Raw genomic sequence first — 17,680 nt, 5'->3', positions numbered from 1 at the left:
ACTGATTTATTGCTATTCTTGGTTTAGCAACTGTCCCAGTGTGTCATCATAACCAGCACAGGGAATAATATTTCCAAAAATTAAGATCATTGCATTCTGGAGGAAAAGGAAGATCCTTCAGCACAAAACAGTCACTTTGTAAAATGCAGCTAAGAGTAACATGCCAAAAAAGCTCCCTTCCAAGAAAGCCTTAAAAGAGATGGAAATCTGAGAAAGACTGTCTTCAGTTGGCCTTCTTCACATTTTCAATAACATAGGAGCTCAATTAATGCAGAGCTAGGAATCTGTATCTGTTTTCCAATGAGTTTTCCCAAATCCCTTAGGTAGTGAAGAAGTAGATTTAAATAATATTGTTTAATTGAAGCCCACAAAAACCACAAAACTGAACTTCATTAAGTGTTACTCATATTATTGAAATAACTTGAATAACAAATAAAACCAGTTTTTTATTTAATTTTCTAATGCAACCAGCACTATACCCTTATGGGAACAAACATACAGGTAAGAATTTTTTTTATAAATCCCCAAGTAAAATCCCCCTGAATTACTATCCTAGTTACATGACCTAAACTGTAAGTACAGGAAACCCAAGTAGGTTGTTGCAAAACGTTACTCCTATGAAATTTCTGGGATGAAGGTTGAAAGTACAGCCCTTAATGTTATATGGTTCTGTGAACAATGCATTAGACTGCTCTTACTATTTCTAAGAAATAAAAGCCTAGTATTGTTCTTCAGTCAATTCTAGTGCTACTATCTTGGATTATTTCTAGCATCATCCTTCCATTATTATTTCCTAGCTCCTAAAAACATGAGCTGAGTGGACAGTTCAGTAATTTTGAGAAGTCAATGCTTTTAGACAATGCTAATTTCAAAGCCAAGCAGCTTCCTAAGAAAAAATAATTATCTTTTTTAATATAGAATTAGGGATTGCACATTTTAGCTGCAAGTAAATAGTTCTATTCTCTTCTTGAAAAAAATATGAGATCAACTGTTCTTTATTCTTATGAGGAGAATATTTATTCACTTAGCTTCACTACCTAAAAAAATTCAATACATTCAGTCTATCCTTCAGGAAGATGGACAGACACAGAAGCAATCCTGGGTTAGCAGAATATTTTCTATTCAACATCTTAAACCACAAGGTAAACTTAAAATAGAGGAGGGGGAAAATCAATCTCACTGCAGTTTCCCTGAATCACACAAGAGTTTTGTTGTAAGTTTGGGCTTGTTTCTTAATGCAGCTGTTGTTGAAACATTTCTAGTAAAAAGATGGAAGGGTCTAAGAAAAGCAAACAAATAGCACCCCCACACAACACCAAAAACTAGAATTCAGTTTACATTCTTAATGGAAGGTAACAATGCAAACTAAGAAAATCCTACCTTTTTAAGTGAAAAGGAGATTTAAGTCAAAGAAGAGATAACAAACGCTTAACATGGGCAGTTGATTCTGAATTCACCAAATCTTTTTCACATCATTTTCCTTTTTACAGAAAGAGGAGATTTAACTTATATTTATTAAATTAGTGCAGAGATGTGCAGGTATATTGTCCAACTCCCTCAAGTGGTGTGTGAGAAGTAACAATCCTTGCTGGCATGACACAGGAAAAGAACAGTCATCCTTTGTCAAGTACAACTAAACAGTGTGTGTTTGTATTTAAAATTAACAACAATTGAATTAATTTACTACACTGAAAGAATACATCGAGCAGTTTGTGTGCTCCTCCCCAGGAATCTAATCCTGCACATCAGAGCTGGGAGTGAAGAGCTGTAATATCTACAAACACCATCTTCTGCCTGACAGTTGAGAGAGATTGTACTCTTTGCCTGACCCTTTTAGCTCTGCCAAAATAATTAGGAAGTGACAATTCTGTTCAGAGTTGCAAATTGTTGTGAAATACCAAGCTGCTGAAACAAATCTCACTGGCAATTCGACAGGCAGCAGTAATCCTCTCCAGCCTTTACTCCATTGGAGAATTTGAACATGCTAAATGATCTTATATATCCTCTGGCAGTTGAGAATTTACCACCAACTTGTTTCTGTCTATGTGTATCTCACTATGTTTGACAGCTTTACTATGAGCAGCTCTAAATAATATTTAATTTTAGCCATGGTTAAGTTTTAATGTTTTAGTCCAAGGCAGATGAGAGGAGTTAGGTCATCATTTAAATTTTGCAGAAAGATTTAAAAAATACACTGAAGAAAAGGTAAAATAGAGCAGTGGGGGTTTTTACAGAGGAAAACTGGGTTTCTGGCTACCACAGCTCTTGGAGTCTTTCTGGGGAGTGTTACATGTTGCAGGGCAGCTGAATGACCACCCTCCTGCCGATCAGGGCAAAACCCACAAGGTGTGCTTGTTACAACAGCCCTCCCTGAAGCAAATACTACCGGGGATTCTCTCAGGGCTTCAGGCTGGCAGGCAGCGTCTTTGGCAGCCCTGAAAGCTGCAGCCAGCCGGATGCACTACAGCTGCATTGAACCTCCTGAGCCCACTCAGCAACCACCTGGGCCAGGCAAGAGAGTCAGGGCTCCTAAAACACAGCTGAGAGCCCTCAGGGACACCCTGCTCTGAGGAAGGAAATCTGGAACCCCAGGGTCACCAGCTGCAGCACAGGCTGCTCTCAGCAAGGCTGACACAGCCAGCTGTGTTCAGAGATGAGACATCTCTCCAGACCCACCTGACAGGTGCCAACAGAGCTCTGAGTAAAGGCATAAATATGTCCAACTCCTTCCCAGACTTCTTCTGACAAAATTCTCTCACTTGCATCAGAAAATAAAGTGTTTGCTGAGGCATTATTTTTTTCTCCACTACCAGTGTGTGTCAAAAGGAACACAGGCTTTGCATCACTTCACTGTGCATGTATTTGCACAGAGACAAACATATGAACTGCACTCATGCTTTATGCAGAAGCTACGAGATTTCTGCCATGGGTGTGTCCCAGGACATGCTATTCACACATACAAGGAGGTATCAGCCTACTCTGATCACAAAGACCCTGTGTTCCATAAGCTGGAAAGCAAAGCCAAGGACTGCTCCTGGTTGGAGAGATCTGACATTTGCTGCACATGCTGGAACAGGCTCTGCTCAAGTAATTTACTATAGATCCAGTGACCATCTACTTAAAGTTTGTCTCTGGAGCTTAGAGACTCTTCACAGCTTGAATTCCTAACATGTAAGCTCCCCTCATTAGTGGTTCAGATTTTGCCATTAACCCATGGAAAACACCTGAGCTTTGCTAGCTTTTGCCAGCAATCCAGACTGAAGATAGTGGCTTCAGAAGTGCAATCATTACTGATGTCACTGAGGAAGATATTTTCCTTTAAAATTAATATCAATTACAAGTAGGATAGATAAAACCTGAACACTCAGTTCCCAACCAAAACTAACAACTTCCTCATTTACAACATTGTTCAAGAGACAGCAGCATTGGAGGAAAAAAGAATTACTGAATTGTAGTGACCCAAAAGGAAGCAAAATGAATTATTGTAATTGCCATTGAAACAACCAAACTAAGGCACTTCCAGAATTAATTGGGTGCTGAACCCCAGCAAGAAGCTATTGTCATGTTCCTAAATTATATATATGCTGGTTTTGGGAAAGAGTTCAATGATTTCTTGGCACAGCAAAGCACAGAGCTGAACTTACAGCTTATTTGCACTTGGAGATAACAGTGGTTGACGTTTACTTGGAGACAAGAGTTTTTTCAGATCAAGACAGAATGCTCACTGCTCTATTATAAGAAGCCCACAGTACTCCAAATGGCAATGGTGACAGTTCACTGTATTCCTAAACTTTACATCTGGCAGCAATTTTCTGAAGAATCAGGTCCACAGCACTTGGGGGCACAGTTAAGCATGCAGGCATGTGTTGAAAGCTTATCCAAGCTCAATGGAAAGTGTATTCTTTCTACTGAGCATAAGGTTAATTAGATATTTCCTGAACAGAAGTGCTAATTGTTCTGTTCTCTGAACCTATCTTCTTTGATGAGACACATTTCATCTCCCAGGGAATTTTTAAGAGGCAATCTAGCTCTGCTGTCAACTGTGCTTATATTATTAAATTTGGCAGGTATCTGATGTTGTCATAAGGAGAGTATTTTGCTATTAATATTCTCCTGCTTTATGTAGACCACATGAAGACTGAACTGAGAGATCTCTTTTATTTCTAAATGTAGCTGAAGGATACCCACCCCTGGCTGGATGACACTCACATCTTCAATTTGCCTTAGCTCTGCACATTGTTCAGACTCTTAATGACAGCTACTGATAACCGTAGAAAATTATGCCTATGAGCTCCTAGCCTTTGTGAATTAGCAAAAAGATTAATGATAGTAATTGGCTCTCTTATTTGTCCTTTGCAAGAGGTGCATAAAAGAATAGCTGTCCTTAAACTGCAAAAATAAAGTAGTCAATGTTACATTCTAGCATCGTAAATTAAAGTCAATTCTGCTTAGAAACACCAAGGAAAGCAATACTTTTGGAGTAGTGTTGGAAAAGGAAATAGGGATCATCACTCACTTCGATATGTAAGATATCATTTATCTAGTGCAGACAGCCCTAACGTCCCATGACTGGTCAAGAGGAATAAAAGCATTTTAAAAAGGAGTTTTTGTGACACAATCTGGTTAGAAATTAAACATGCCAGCAGAAAGGAGACAGTTTCAATTTCCCAAGTCTAAGTGCTTCACGAGGATGAAGCATTAGCAGAGACTGGACTTTCCATACCTCAGTCTGGAGACCTCTTTAAACATGGCCTGGTCATCATCACAGAGGGATGATTACCAGTGTGTTAAATATTTTAAATCTGTTGCGGCAATCTTGCCTACAGATCTACATCAAATTCCACACCCTCTTCTTCATTTTATCAATTACTTCTGTCATACATCAGTAGATTCATTAATTCATCTTTTTCCCTGAACCCTAGTTGTATTCCTTCCTTCTAGGTGGACGTGGATGCCAGAAACACAACTTTATTTCCCTGTCTATGCACCATGCACAGTGTACAAGATCTGATCTTTCAAGAGCATGTAACAGATAAGCTGCTTTTCTGAGCAGCAGAGTGTCAAAGGAATCAGTCCTGCATTTGGATTTCTGCTGGTGGAACCCTATGCCAGACCAAGTCTCTCCCAGCAGATCTCAGATTATAGACCTAATTGAAGAACCTATGCTGAAAGTGGAATTAGGCTCTATTGTTGGATTAATACAGGAAATTATGGGGAACACTTGATAAAGGGCATTTAAAGAAACAATCACTACATCATATCTGGTTTCCAAACTAATTCTTTAAGTCAGGAGTTCCTTTCAGCTGGGTCTTGTCTTGAAAACTTCGGTCCTTTTATTTAAATTTTTGCAAATTGTATCTTCAAATGCTTGATTTAAGAGAAACCATTGGGAAAGAAAGGGTTTCTACTTCCTTAGCAGAACAAATATGTTGGCAACTTTAGGAAGATAGAGAAATCCCAGATGAAGTTAAGTATCTGAAGTTCAAAGCAGAAACTGAACCATAATCTCATCCCACTTCCAGCAGTGCTCCTACAAGGCACACAGCTGGATGGAGGACACCTGCTCATGTCCTGGGAAACAGTGGAAACACAGATCACTGTGACATTGCCTTTCCATCAATATGAACATGAACAGAATTTAGTGCCATTCCTTTTAATTTTATCAACAACTGAACAACTAGTTTGCCTTAATAGAAAGCTATGAATACTGGCCACTGAAAGTCTCAGAAGTTGCTCACTCTACTCTTTGAAAAAGTCTCTTTGAAACAGAACAGTAGCAGTGAGCTTGTGGACATTTTCCCCATCAAGTGTCCTGTGAGTCAGCCACATAGACGTGAGTGAACACTGTCAGCCTTTGCTCAAGAGGGCTTTACTTTCCAGAGAGCAGAGGAAAGAGTGTTTAATTAGTTGCTCTGCTCATTATTCATACATTAATAAAGCAGCAAGGTATACTTTCATTACTCATTGACATCACATTTCAAAGGCCCCATTCTCTCCTGTGAATTCAAATTAATTGTGCAAAGGTAAATCAGCAACTCTATGCAGCCTCCTCTGCAGGAACTGCCCTGGCTTTGTGCTCCACAACCACCTCAAATCCCAGGCCCACAGTCTGCAGAGTGACAAGAAATTTGCTATTTGCAATCAAACCACATAAACTTAACACTAAGTTTTCAGCATCCCTCCCATCACAAAGGGCCAAAGGGAAAAATCTGTCCCCTCTCTCCATACCTTAAATAACTGCACCAGGAAAGGAAGAAGAGACACAGCAAGCTGTCAGCAGGGGAGAGGAGGGTGGATGGAAGTTACTGGATCCTCAGAGTCAGATTTTCTAAAGCCTTCTCCATGGAAACTCAGCCTCACCAACCATGTGCAGTCCCAGCATGCACATCCCATTCTCAGAGGACTGTCATGACTTCTCTACATGAACCCATTATATTTACTTTCTCATTTTTAAACAAGTTTTTATCTTTATCAAGTAATATGAAAAGGGTGGACAGATGTGTTTCCTATTTTGTTTTGAAATTGCTATTTGCAACTAGAAAATGTGAAAAATATTATTTCCAACAAATATTAAAATATCGTAACTGAGCTCATAAAAAGTTCATTGTAAAGTCAATAAAAATCAAGCAAATTAACTTCTCCTAGAAAAGCCAACTGGACTTTTCCCATATGTGGAGTAGGGGAAGGATCCACCCCTTATTATTTTGAAGGAAGTAGTGGCACAGTTTTGAAGTTCATTATGTGAACAAACTCATCCAAGATACACAGAATACATTCAAACAAACTAACTTAAAATGAGATCTTTCCCAATTGTACATTTTTTCCCCCGGATGATTCATCCAGCACAGCTGACTGAACAATTCTGTTAATGTGTGAGCTGAATAACCAGTTTGATTGTTCTGGCACTTCTGAATGAGACCTGTAATTTTTTCTCATCGCTCACCCAGCTGTTCTGCTGAACACCATGTAGCTATCTGTATATTCCAGAATGAAAAATTACAACTCTGGATTTTAAAGCTTATTAATAAGCATGCACTGAAGGTGACAGAAACTGTGAATCTATATGAAAACACTATAAAAACCACCTAAATTTCTCTATGCAAACCTTTAGTTCCTCCTGAATTTTTTCTTCCTCCAGTTTGGCTGCTTTCCGATCCTCCATTTCTATTTTCCATTTTTCTGCCACTATTCTGGCTTTTTCTTGAGCCATAGCATCACGGAATTTCTTTGTTATTTCAGCTTCCTTTTGTCTCCTTCAGAAAAGGATGTGAAAACAAAAATTTAATGCACTAATTTTCTTAAATTGAGGATCAATGCTTACACACTGGTTGCAATAGATAATTAGCATAAGCCTTCATGGAAAGATGCAAGCAAAGAATTAAAATGTATTTAACAAGAGATCTCGCACAAATCATATTTTAATAAACCATCCAGAAAGCAGACAATTTACAATTTTTGATAAATTATTAATTAAAATGGCACTTCTAAGTTAGACAAGTACTTCTTGGATGTCTTTAAGTCAAACCTTATATTTTTCTATTGGTCTAGCAAAGCATGGTTGGGAATTTACTATCTTTCAAATACCAGTAAAAATGTCTTCCAAATTCTTATGCTAGATTGTTTATTCATACTGACAATGTAAAAGGAATTCAGAGGACAGGTTGAAGGTTTCAATCCCTGCTTAAATATGCAAGCACTCAAAGCAAGAATAATCTCATATGAAAACGGATAACACAGAATAACCTGATATTAAAGAGTCACTTTTCAGTGCTGCACTACAAAGGGAAGTGTGTGAGGCAGGTGGCCTAATTTCTAAGAATATCAATCATCAAAACACTTTTGAATGTCCCCCAAACCTGGAAGAGGCCCTGCTAGAAGCACCACATGGCACTTTGTATAATGAGTTTTGAACTGCTGGAATAAAAATTAATACAAGCAAATTGCAAATAAAACCAATTTCAAAAAGGATTTTATGTACTAAACCCCCATTGTGGGCTCTGAACTGTGATATAACAAACATATCTAATTTAATCATCTCAAAACCAGACTGCTTCATTCTTCTTTATTTGCAGGCTGATCAATGGTTTAGCTAAATTCCCAACAGAGAAAAAAGTTGGCACCACTTTTTTTTGCAAATAGGGTTTTTGGCTTTCAATATTCAATAAAAGCAAAATGACATTTTTAAAAAGCTGAAAACCTGAAAAAGCAAGTGAAAGCAAACGCTCACAAAACATACTTACCAGTTTTACCCACCATTACCTCCCACCTTTCTACAAGGTCATGCCTCCCCATTAGGCCAAGTGGACCCTGAACTCAGACTCTTAAATCCTCACCATAGTTCCTCTGCCTCCTTCTGTGCCTGCAGCCTGGCCCGCTCTGCTATGAGCTCCTCCGAGATCTGCTCGTAGGGTTTGTCCCCCGGGGCTTCTCCCATCACCCAGACCCAGACCTCACCGTCCTGGCCCCGCAGCCACTGCACGCGCTTGCCGTTACCTGCAACACCACCGAGAACACACCACAACGTAAACACCGCCTCAAATCCTGCACAGACACAGGAAAGGGTGGGGAATCTGCAACTTAGAAAACATTAAGCTTGCCATTTACAATTCAGAAGAAAACATTGCTCAGAGGTCCAAAGAAATCTTCAGATTTGACCAAATTGTGCCAAAAGCCGGGGAAAAAAATTAAAAGGTTTTCATGCTGCGGATTACCCAATCTTTAAAGACTCACTGTCCCGCAAAAATAAAAATTATTAATTCAGGCATGCATTTCCCAGAATTCCAGTATTATAATCCCTTTTTAATTGCTATATTTGCTCACTTCACTCAACAAGGGATGAATGAAGAGCATGGAAAAAGAGATGGGCAATGACCAGTCATATTATGTGACTAAAAATGCTTTGTGCACAAAGAATGTCCAGTGTTGAACAGGTAGAGAAACTTCATGGGAACACCTTCAAAGAATGCAGGAATTTCGTGTTCCCACTGTGTGAAGCAGGAGTTTCAGGGAGCCTGCATGCTCAGAGCACACCACTCAGTGCTGCAGAGCCTATTCTGCTCACAGAGGCAATTGAAAGGGATTAAATTTCTGGTTCAGTTTTCATGACACAAACTACACAAAAATCTATGGTTACTGTGTTGACAGAGTGAGTTTAAGAACACCACAAAAGGCCTGAAAAGCTCTTTACAAAACAGACTGCATTTGGTGAGCCATCAAGTACAAATGTAGGACTACAAAGGACACTAGATTGGATCCTACCTGAACCCATTTCAATAGTTATTTATATTACCTGACTTAGTGTGGTTTGGTCTTTTCCTTCTGCTTCGATAAATAGAACTGTCAAATATTATAAGCATTTTAGAGGTTCATAATAAGGAATTTGTAGAAACACCTCTTATGCATCAATTTTTATGTTTCATTTCTTGCAAATTTCTTGAAACTGTCCTCCACAAAAGGAGATTCTGCCACAAAGACGTTTACCAAATGAATACTGGATTTATTTCAAAGAATTCAGACTACAAGGACATAAAGGGTCAGCAGTTTTCATCATTCCCTGAATATTAGTCCCCTAGATTTCATCCTCTTACCCAAACACTGGTATGACAAAATTGTGCATCACAAAAGGAAACATCTAAATCTTTATCTTCTAAAAGAAACCTTGTCTCATGTGAAAACATGAGGAAATGGACAGAGTACCATTTTCCTAAGGAGTTTTTCTCCAGTGTTCCCACAAGAGTCAAAAGAAACTTATCCTATTTATAACAGGCCTGCCAAATAACAGGCAGGCTTTGCTTCCACTTTTCCTCCATCTCTCTCTAGCAGCATCAGCTTAGCTACTCTCACCTTAAGCTACCACTTGTTCTGTGTGAGGACATATCCATTTAACCGGATTAAGTTTCCCAATGCAAAATCAATAAAGTGTTTCTGACATCCCAGGCTGAAGGCAGAAAACTGCAGGAGGCAGCGGGGAGGGGCTGTTGACAGCAGCAGTGTCAGCACCAGCCCCCAATCACAAGTGTTGACAATCCAGACTGAAGGCAATGAATGGATCAGATCTCACCATGAAAGCTGATATTCCATATCAAATTTGAAAATGTAATTTATACGAATCCCCAGCGTTGGCCTAACGGTACTAACTTCAAAGAGGGGTGGAAATTTAAGCTAATAGTGTTTTCCTTCAATAACCCTCAAAAGCATTTTCTCTTTCACAGTCTATCAGATTATGTCTCAGGTTATAAATGTGAATGTATTTCATTGTGGTTCTTATTCTGTACATTGTGTTCCTGTCAGCACAACATTTATTTTGAACTTGTATTTTCGGATACAGCATTGGAATACCATCTGCTGAGACCTGACTGGCCATATCACTACTTGACTCCAAGGTTTTCTCCTACTGCAGTTCCTGGTAAAGTATCTTGAGAAGTATGGAATGAGTACTCCCAGGAACACTAATTCCACAAAACTAAAGGCATTGTTTGTTTTAAAATCACAGCACATCATCTTGCTTGTGAGGAATCTGAATATCCTAGTGTCTCTCCTTCATTTAGTACATTAAGGAAAAGACAACAATACCCCTTGTATTAATTGATGTGTACCATAACTGGTGGATACAAAGTACTACTCCAGTTCTGAGACAATTTCACTATTTCTATTAATTTATGAGCTTGCCAGAGGGAACCAGGAATGAAAAAAAAAATATATAACTTTTCAGGTAAGCAGACAAATTTTATCTTTGCTTTTCTCAAGGTTTTCTGTGCCAAAGGTTTATTAATGTGTTTCTCAGAGGCACAACTAACCCAATGCAACCCAGCCCAATAAAAGAAATAGCTGATTTGTCAATGTGTCTTGAGAAATTGTTCTTTCTTCTTTTAAAACAATGGATCTTTTTTATAAAGTTCTAGCCAGTAGATGTATAAACTCCTTTGAAACCACCAGTGTTGTTGGTTCAGTACTACACATAGTACTACTGTATTTGCATAAAGTACATGTTCAAATATAGTCAAAACTGAAAGATTTGTGTATTAAACAACCTGGCAATTTTAACCTTCATCATTAAACAGACATACCCCCATATATATAAATATATATATATATAAAATTTTAAAATAATTCAGCTTGAGCACAGATGGTCTAATTCAGATCTTTCTCTAGAAGAAAAGAAGGCCTTTTCACATCCAGCCACTGAATTTGCTTCAAGAAATTACTCCCATGCAAACCTTCTTAAACCTCTGCTCCTATAAAGCTGCAGCTGAGCTTTACTGTACAATCTGATCATAAAACTCAGTAGATTCTTAGCACAAAATAACATCAAAAATGATTGTGCAGGAAAAAAAAAGAGCACCTCAGGGAGAAAATCTGGCACTGTGAAAGCAGAATTTCTGCCATACAAAAAGCCTCTGCAGCCCGCAGAATCACATTCACAGTGAGAGGGTCAGCTCTTCTAGGCTAATGATATTTTAAACTGCAGAACCTATGGCAAGATCAAGAAAGTCCAGAAAATAATTTCCCCTAGTACTTGCAGGAGACTAGTGTTATCTGCTTTGCAAGCAGAGAATTACTACTATTTAGGGCTGATTATTACAAAATAATTCCTGCTTTAAAATGCCTCTCGAGTATTAATTTTTTTCTGCAAAATAAGATGTTTTGTTAATACACTTTACTTCCAAAATGAAAAACACCAAAAAAAAAGAAAAATTCAACTAAATGTAAAAGGGGACAAGTCCTGACTAAACAAATTTGAAATGTAGATGAGAAGGAGGCAAGAGAGGCTCATGTTTCCTGGTCAGTAGTAGGCTGCTGAGCCCAGTCACAGAGCCTAATGCAGAGTCAAGAAATAAAAATTAAACCTCTTGAGCCCCAGTCTTGTGCCTTGACCACAAAAGTACTTTTTTCTTCTTGGAGAGATTGTGACAAGTTGCAAATAATAACCTTTAGGAAGCAGCGGACATCAAAGCTAGTCGGGATTGGAGAGTGGAAATGGAAGTACTTTAGAAACAAGCAATGTTTTATTAGGAAAACTTAGTGAATAATTTACTAGGTCTTTGCCATCCCTAGTCTTCTGCCATTTTTCACCTAAAATATCCTTGTAGCACCAAAAGAAAGACAATATAAACTTTTGAAGTTCTTTTCACCTGAAGCTCATCCATTAATTAGTATCTCACATGGAGGTCCCCTAAAACTACACTCATACTGCTTTGAGACCAATAAACTGGCTTCTGGCTCCTTACTCCAGACAAATACCAGGTCAGAAAATGCAAAATCAGGTCTTTCAAATTTGCAGCACAAAGGGACCACAGCAAAAACTTTCTTGGAGACCTAAAGCCAGAACCAACAGCAACTCAAGTTTGTACATATAAATGCACACAATCAAAAATAAGACCAAATCATGTTTTCTATTTGTCTGTTATTTGCACAGCCAATTCTATAACAGCAATGAAAGTGTAAAACAATGCCCTGGAGAGCAATTGGAAAGTCGAGCTCTCACCTATAAGAATTACGAGGCTCTGCCAGCAGCACGCCTGATCCCACCCGCAGAGTGCTGGAGTGCTACCAGAGCTGAGCCATGGGGCACCACAGGCTGCTCTGGCCTCTGAGCTGCCCCAGGGCCAGCAGGGCATTGTCACCTTGTCACTGCCATGACATTGCCAGGGAGCACTGACACTGCCTGGACACCTGGGGACAGAGAGAAGCACCAGGGAATCCCACCTCAGGCTCACTGGGTTCCAATCCTATCAGCTCAGACCTCCACGCTGTGTCTGAGGCTTGGAACAAACACAGACACACCAGGAGACCAGAGCCCCACACTGCCTCTGCCAGCTGGAGCAGAAGAGCTGAGCAACTCACTGGGTTTAGGAGTTTTATGGGTTCTTGGCCTCCTTTTTAACATCACCAAATAAAATGGCTTTGGAAATAATGGTAATTAGAGCAAATACAATACTGCTGGAGTCAGCTTCCTTTCTCCAAGCTTGGTCACCATTGCTTTAACAGTTAGAGAATCCCCAGCAGTCTCCATTTGTGATCCATCCCCAGTGTTTACACAGGAGCTATTCCAAGGGGCTAGAGGCCTGATTTGGTGTCAGGATTCCCAGCTGTGCCATCCCCCAGTCTGTAGGCTTAGTCCAGCAAAATGACAGAGAGCACCAAGCACCCTCCTGCCTTTCTGTGGTAGGAAACACCACAGGGCGTAAATTCAGCAAATTCTGTGATCACTGATTTATAATCTCAGAACCACAGGACAGCATTCAAATTCTGCTGAATGATGTACTAAAGAATCTGCTATTTCCATGAACAGCTTTGTTTCTCTGGGCTTTCCACCATAATTCTCCTGCTTGGAAGCTACAAATCTCTGCAATAGCAATTGACTGTCCTTCCTCACCCGCTGGGAAGCTTTGCAGTCTTTTGACTCTCTACAGAAAACATCTCCATTCTTTCTCTGGGTTAGAAAGAAACTCCTGAAATTCATTAGGCATTTGAAACTGGCTGCATGTGCATTAAAAGCTGATCAGCCTGATCAGCTTTTGCCATGGAGAGCTAAACCATAGCTCATGGAGTTTCCTGTGTTTGTAGGGTTGTGGTTTTTTGTTCTTCTGCAATTCAAATATCTGGTATACTCTGGTCTAAGCACAATGTCCCTTACTTGAGATTTCTTGGCTTTCCAAGCAAATTAGTTTTTATGGTTTCTTTAAAGTAGAGGCATGAATTTTGCTAGTCTGCAGGGTAGATGAGTTTCCATTCAGAGTTTCATTTAGCTAGAGGACATGTGTTAGAAGCTCATTGATTAGGATGAAAATGAGCATGTGAGCTTTAGGCTGTTCTCAACTCCTTGAGCTTAGCCAACATAAGAATTGAATTAGCTTTTTTTTTTACAAACACACGAACAGAATTTCACTTCTTTCTAAGGAGAAAACCTAGGAAATTACTGTGAATGTTTTTGAGAGGCTATTCAAAGGACAGAATGCACTTCTCAAAACAATAACTGCTGTAAATCCATTAAAATATACAGAGAAGAACTAGATGGTAATGAGGAAAGTAATGAAAATAACATCATCTCACAATAAACTGAAGATCTACAATTAATTTGTGCTCTGCCTCTGCTAATTCTATGCTAGGGAGCATAGAATCCCTCTCTTCCCAAAACACGTTCAAAAAACCCCTTCATTTCAATTCTTAGAAGAATGGGGGGAAATTCTGTCCCTGACATTTCAATTTACACACCTTTGAATTTCAATACTGTGTTATGTGCCTTTCCATTGAGGGGAGGATTTGCAAAGGCAGAAAGAAATTCAGCTGATTACATTAATATATCAATGAGGGTTGCAGGATTTCAGCATTGCTGAAAAATCAGCCTTTTATGGCTCTCCAGCTGCTTCCTGATCATATAACAAACTCAATCTTCTGTTTATGGAATTACAGCCTGTTACCATGGAAATAATTATGCTGCAATAAACCCCTGCAGCATCAAATAAAACAAGAGTGACTGAAGAGAGCAAATATTAAGGGAGGAAGCAGTTACTCACACAGGACTCTGGTAATTAAGAAATGTAGCAGGGATAACTGTACACAACACTCAAAGGTAAGTGGGTTTGCATGAGGACATGGTATGTATATATGTACCACACACACAGGGGTTTGCATGTTAGAAACCAAAAAGAAGAAAAAAGAAACACAGAAATAAAATACCATTTAAGCTGCATCTGCCCAGTATGTTCTAAACAATTTTGTCGCTCCCTGGCCAAGGCACACTGTTACATGTAACAATTTTGTAATTGGCCAATTTCAACTAGGAGATAACATTCAAAACTCTTTCTTAAAGACCTTGTTCTAACTCCTTGTACAATCTAGAGGCAGCCTCTTGTCTGTCCATTTTAATGGCTGACCTTCTCACTCTAAACAGCATAAAAATATAGGTAAGCATCAGAGGAAAATTAAAGGTTTTAAAATCATTCACATCAGTATTGCTCATTTGAGATTTTTTTCTTCATTAAAAAATTTCAAAAACATAGCACCATATTTTCTGATTCTTCATCCAAACTGAATCTTGTAAAGTGTAAAATCCATATAGAAGGCTTGGTTTCTCTCAGAGACCTATCACAAAGCTTCCAGGTTTTCCCTTTGAGAAAATAAAACCAAGTCTGCATGGCAGCTTCAGGGTCTGCTGGAGACTCAAAGCAGGAGGATAAGGGTTCTGTGTCACAGAATGAACAGGGAGCTATGGATCATTTTCTCTACCAGGCTCTCCTGATTAATGCAGCGTGCCAGGTTTGCACTCACTCCTTTTGTCAGGCACACAGGACCAGGGAAGCAGGGAGAACTTTACCCTACAGTGAGGCTTTTTAGCACCACAGTGAACAAGTGGACTCAAAGGTTATTGAACTGCCATCAATGTCTGGCTAAATCCACTGCTGACTCGAACACATTGAGTTTTCCTGTACCTTCCAAATCCTGCTCTCAAAACCTGGTTCCTTTGTCCTTGAATGTTTTAATCATTTATGTAAAAAAATGGCAAAATCAGCAAGAAAATATTGAATTAGCTTGGGCAAATCCTATTCTTCCCTTGGCCACAGTTCTGCCCTCTTTCCATATCAAGTATTCATGAGTTTGCAGACAGCCACAACCTCATATCATTACTGAGGCACAGTATGTGGGAGAAAGTCCAGCACTGCTGTGTCAGACAGGCAGAGGAACATGACACTGCAGAGAAACACAGCACTGCCCTCTGTGCCAGAGGCTCACTAACCCAGCAGCCTCTCACAGAATGCCTAATGCCAGATGTCTCAGGGAACAGGAATACTGAGGATTGCATGTCTGCAGGAGAAGGCCCCAGGTAGGCAGCAATATTCTGCTGTCACTTTTCTGCAAAACAGAGAAATCAGCTGCAGGACAAGAGAGAAAACGGAAAAGCACAGACTTATTGCATATCATAGGAGGCGAGAGAAATCCCTCGGGATTTGTTCCATCTGGTACCTACCTAGGTCATCCAGCAGCTGGAGGTCTCTTGATAGCCCCAGGTTCAGAGAACTGAGTTCAGAAGCTGCTCTCTAACCCTACCTCAGCACTCAGCCACACCAGGCACAGGCCCTGAGCAGCTCAGTTCTGGCCCAAGGTACAGAGCATAACAAAGCTGCAGCACATCTCAAGCTGCTCTACATGGTGTGTTACATTAAAACTCGTCCAATGACTTCAAATTAGGTGGCTCTGTACCCTAACAAAAATTGTTTTTACATTCTTGCACCTGTTCTCTTTTTACTTTTCCATCTATATCTGAATTGGAAACAAAGGACAGGACTGTTCAGAGTTCAAGATCACATAATGCCAGAAATTTCAGAAATACTGAGGTCTGACGTCCCTGGTTAGATCCATATCCAGTGATACAGAGAAAGAGACACTGAACACTGACAGGAGCTTGTCTCCATGGGAGATAAAATCTTAGCTAAGTATTTCCAGGGTCTGTAGAGGCCTGAGCATAAATAAGGAATATATTTCCAAGTTCAAAGTCAGAAAAATGTCACTGCATGTCCACCCACTGAAACACATGCTCACTCACTGGCCTTCCTCTGACACTGATGTATTCTCCAGCCATCCACTTGGTATATTTGAGATACTTGCTTCCAAACAGCATCATCTATTCTCTAATGACCTTTCTAACACAAATGTCATTTAGATAGATAAATTATTTTCTAGCCATGCTGTGATAAGCTTACCCTATTTTCTCCCAGCTTCTCTTGTTAAGGACAGGTAAATAAGAGCATTTACAAATAGCTCCCATCTGAGCACCACCAGCTGCAGTTCACAATGAATAAATGGCAGAAATAACAGCAGCAGACCAGCATTGTCTCCCCTCCCACATGACTGTCCTTCAGCTACCTAATGCTCCATAGTTTTTGAGATCTCATTTTGGGAATGCTGGCAGCTCTGGATACTGCATCAGTGTCAAAACCAAAATTGGCAGGGCCCTCTGCTTCCTCCCAGCTCAGCTGTAGTGGCTAAAGAGCTCCTGCCTAATCACACAAATATGTTTCTGTGCAAATTGCAAAGCTGCCTGTCACTCAAATCTCAGAGAATCCCAAAGGATCTTGACATTTTGAGGAGACTTCTCTCAGTGATTTTAGCACAGTAGGAACAAGCAAAGTGTTTAATTACAATGAAGTATGTTCCTGAAACATCTGCCCAGGAGCAATTTGTAAGTGAATTGAAGGTGGACCTCCAAGAATTCAGCTCACCTGTGATGCTATTCCAGCACCAGCCAGCAGTCATTATTCAATTAAAGCTACAAAAGATTTCCTTTACATTGAATAAGCTCACTAAATGCTTTGGTAGGACCCATATAATGCCCAAATTCTACTAATAATTTTAGGCAAGGTACAAATAGCAAAAAAAAGAAATTAGGAGCAATTTATTCAGTATAGGAATAAATATAAAGGAAATACTTCATTCTGAAGTGATGTTTATACATTGCTTCCCTTTAGACATCAATCTGTGGTTTTTAATTGGCAAAGAAATTAGAATTGGTCAATAATTTGAACATAATTCATTCACCCTCAAAATGAAATAATTCCTTCAACACTGACTCATTCTGATACTAACTTCAATTTTAACCTTTCCTCAAGACACAAGGAACCAAACAATCCAAATAAAGAAGCAGGCACCATTTAGCATTACATTTTGCGGGTGACTAATATTT

The 17,680-nt window shown here is 39.5% G+C and overlaps 1 protein-coding gene across 2 annotated transcripts in view; it reads right to left on the bottom strand.

Moving 5' to 3' along the window:
- SH2D4B (SH2 domain containing 4B) overlaps positions 1–17,680 on the bottom strand; it is a 56,083-nt gene that overhangs the window by 34,730 nt on the left and 3,673 nt on the right. For both annotated transcript variants that reach the window (XM_059477346.1, XM_059477347.1), the window contains exons 2-3: positions 8,334–8,493; positions 7,106–7,253 (exon numbers count right to left, since the gene is read on the bottom strand). In XM_059477346.1, the coding sequence (XP_059333329.1) occupies positions 7,106–7,253; positions 8,334–8,493 (308 nt within the window). The remainder of the gene's footprint in view (positions 1–7,105; positions 7,254–8,333; positions 8,494–17,680) is intronic.

This window comes from Ammospiza nelsoni, chromosome 8 (assembly GCF_027579445.1).
Source record: "Ammospiza nelsoni isolate bAmmNel1 chromosome 8, bAmmNel1.pri, whole genome shotgun sequence".
NCBI lineage: Eukaryota > Metazoa > Chordata > Aves > Passeriformes > Passerellidae > Ammospiza > Ammospiza nelsoni.
The sequence above is the reverse complement of the archived record's forward strand: the minus strand, read 5'-3'. Positions and strand labels throughout refer to the sequence as shown.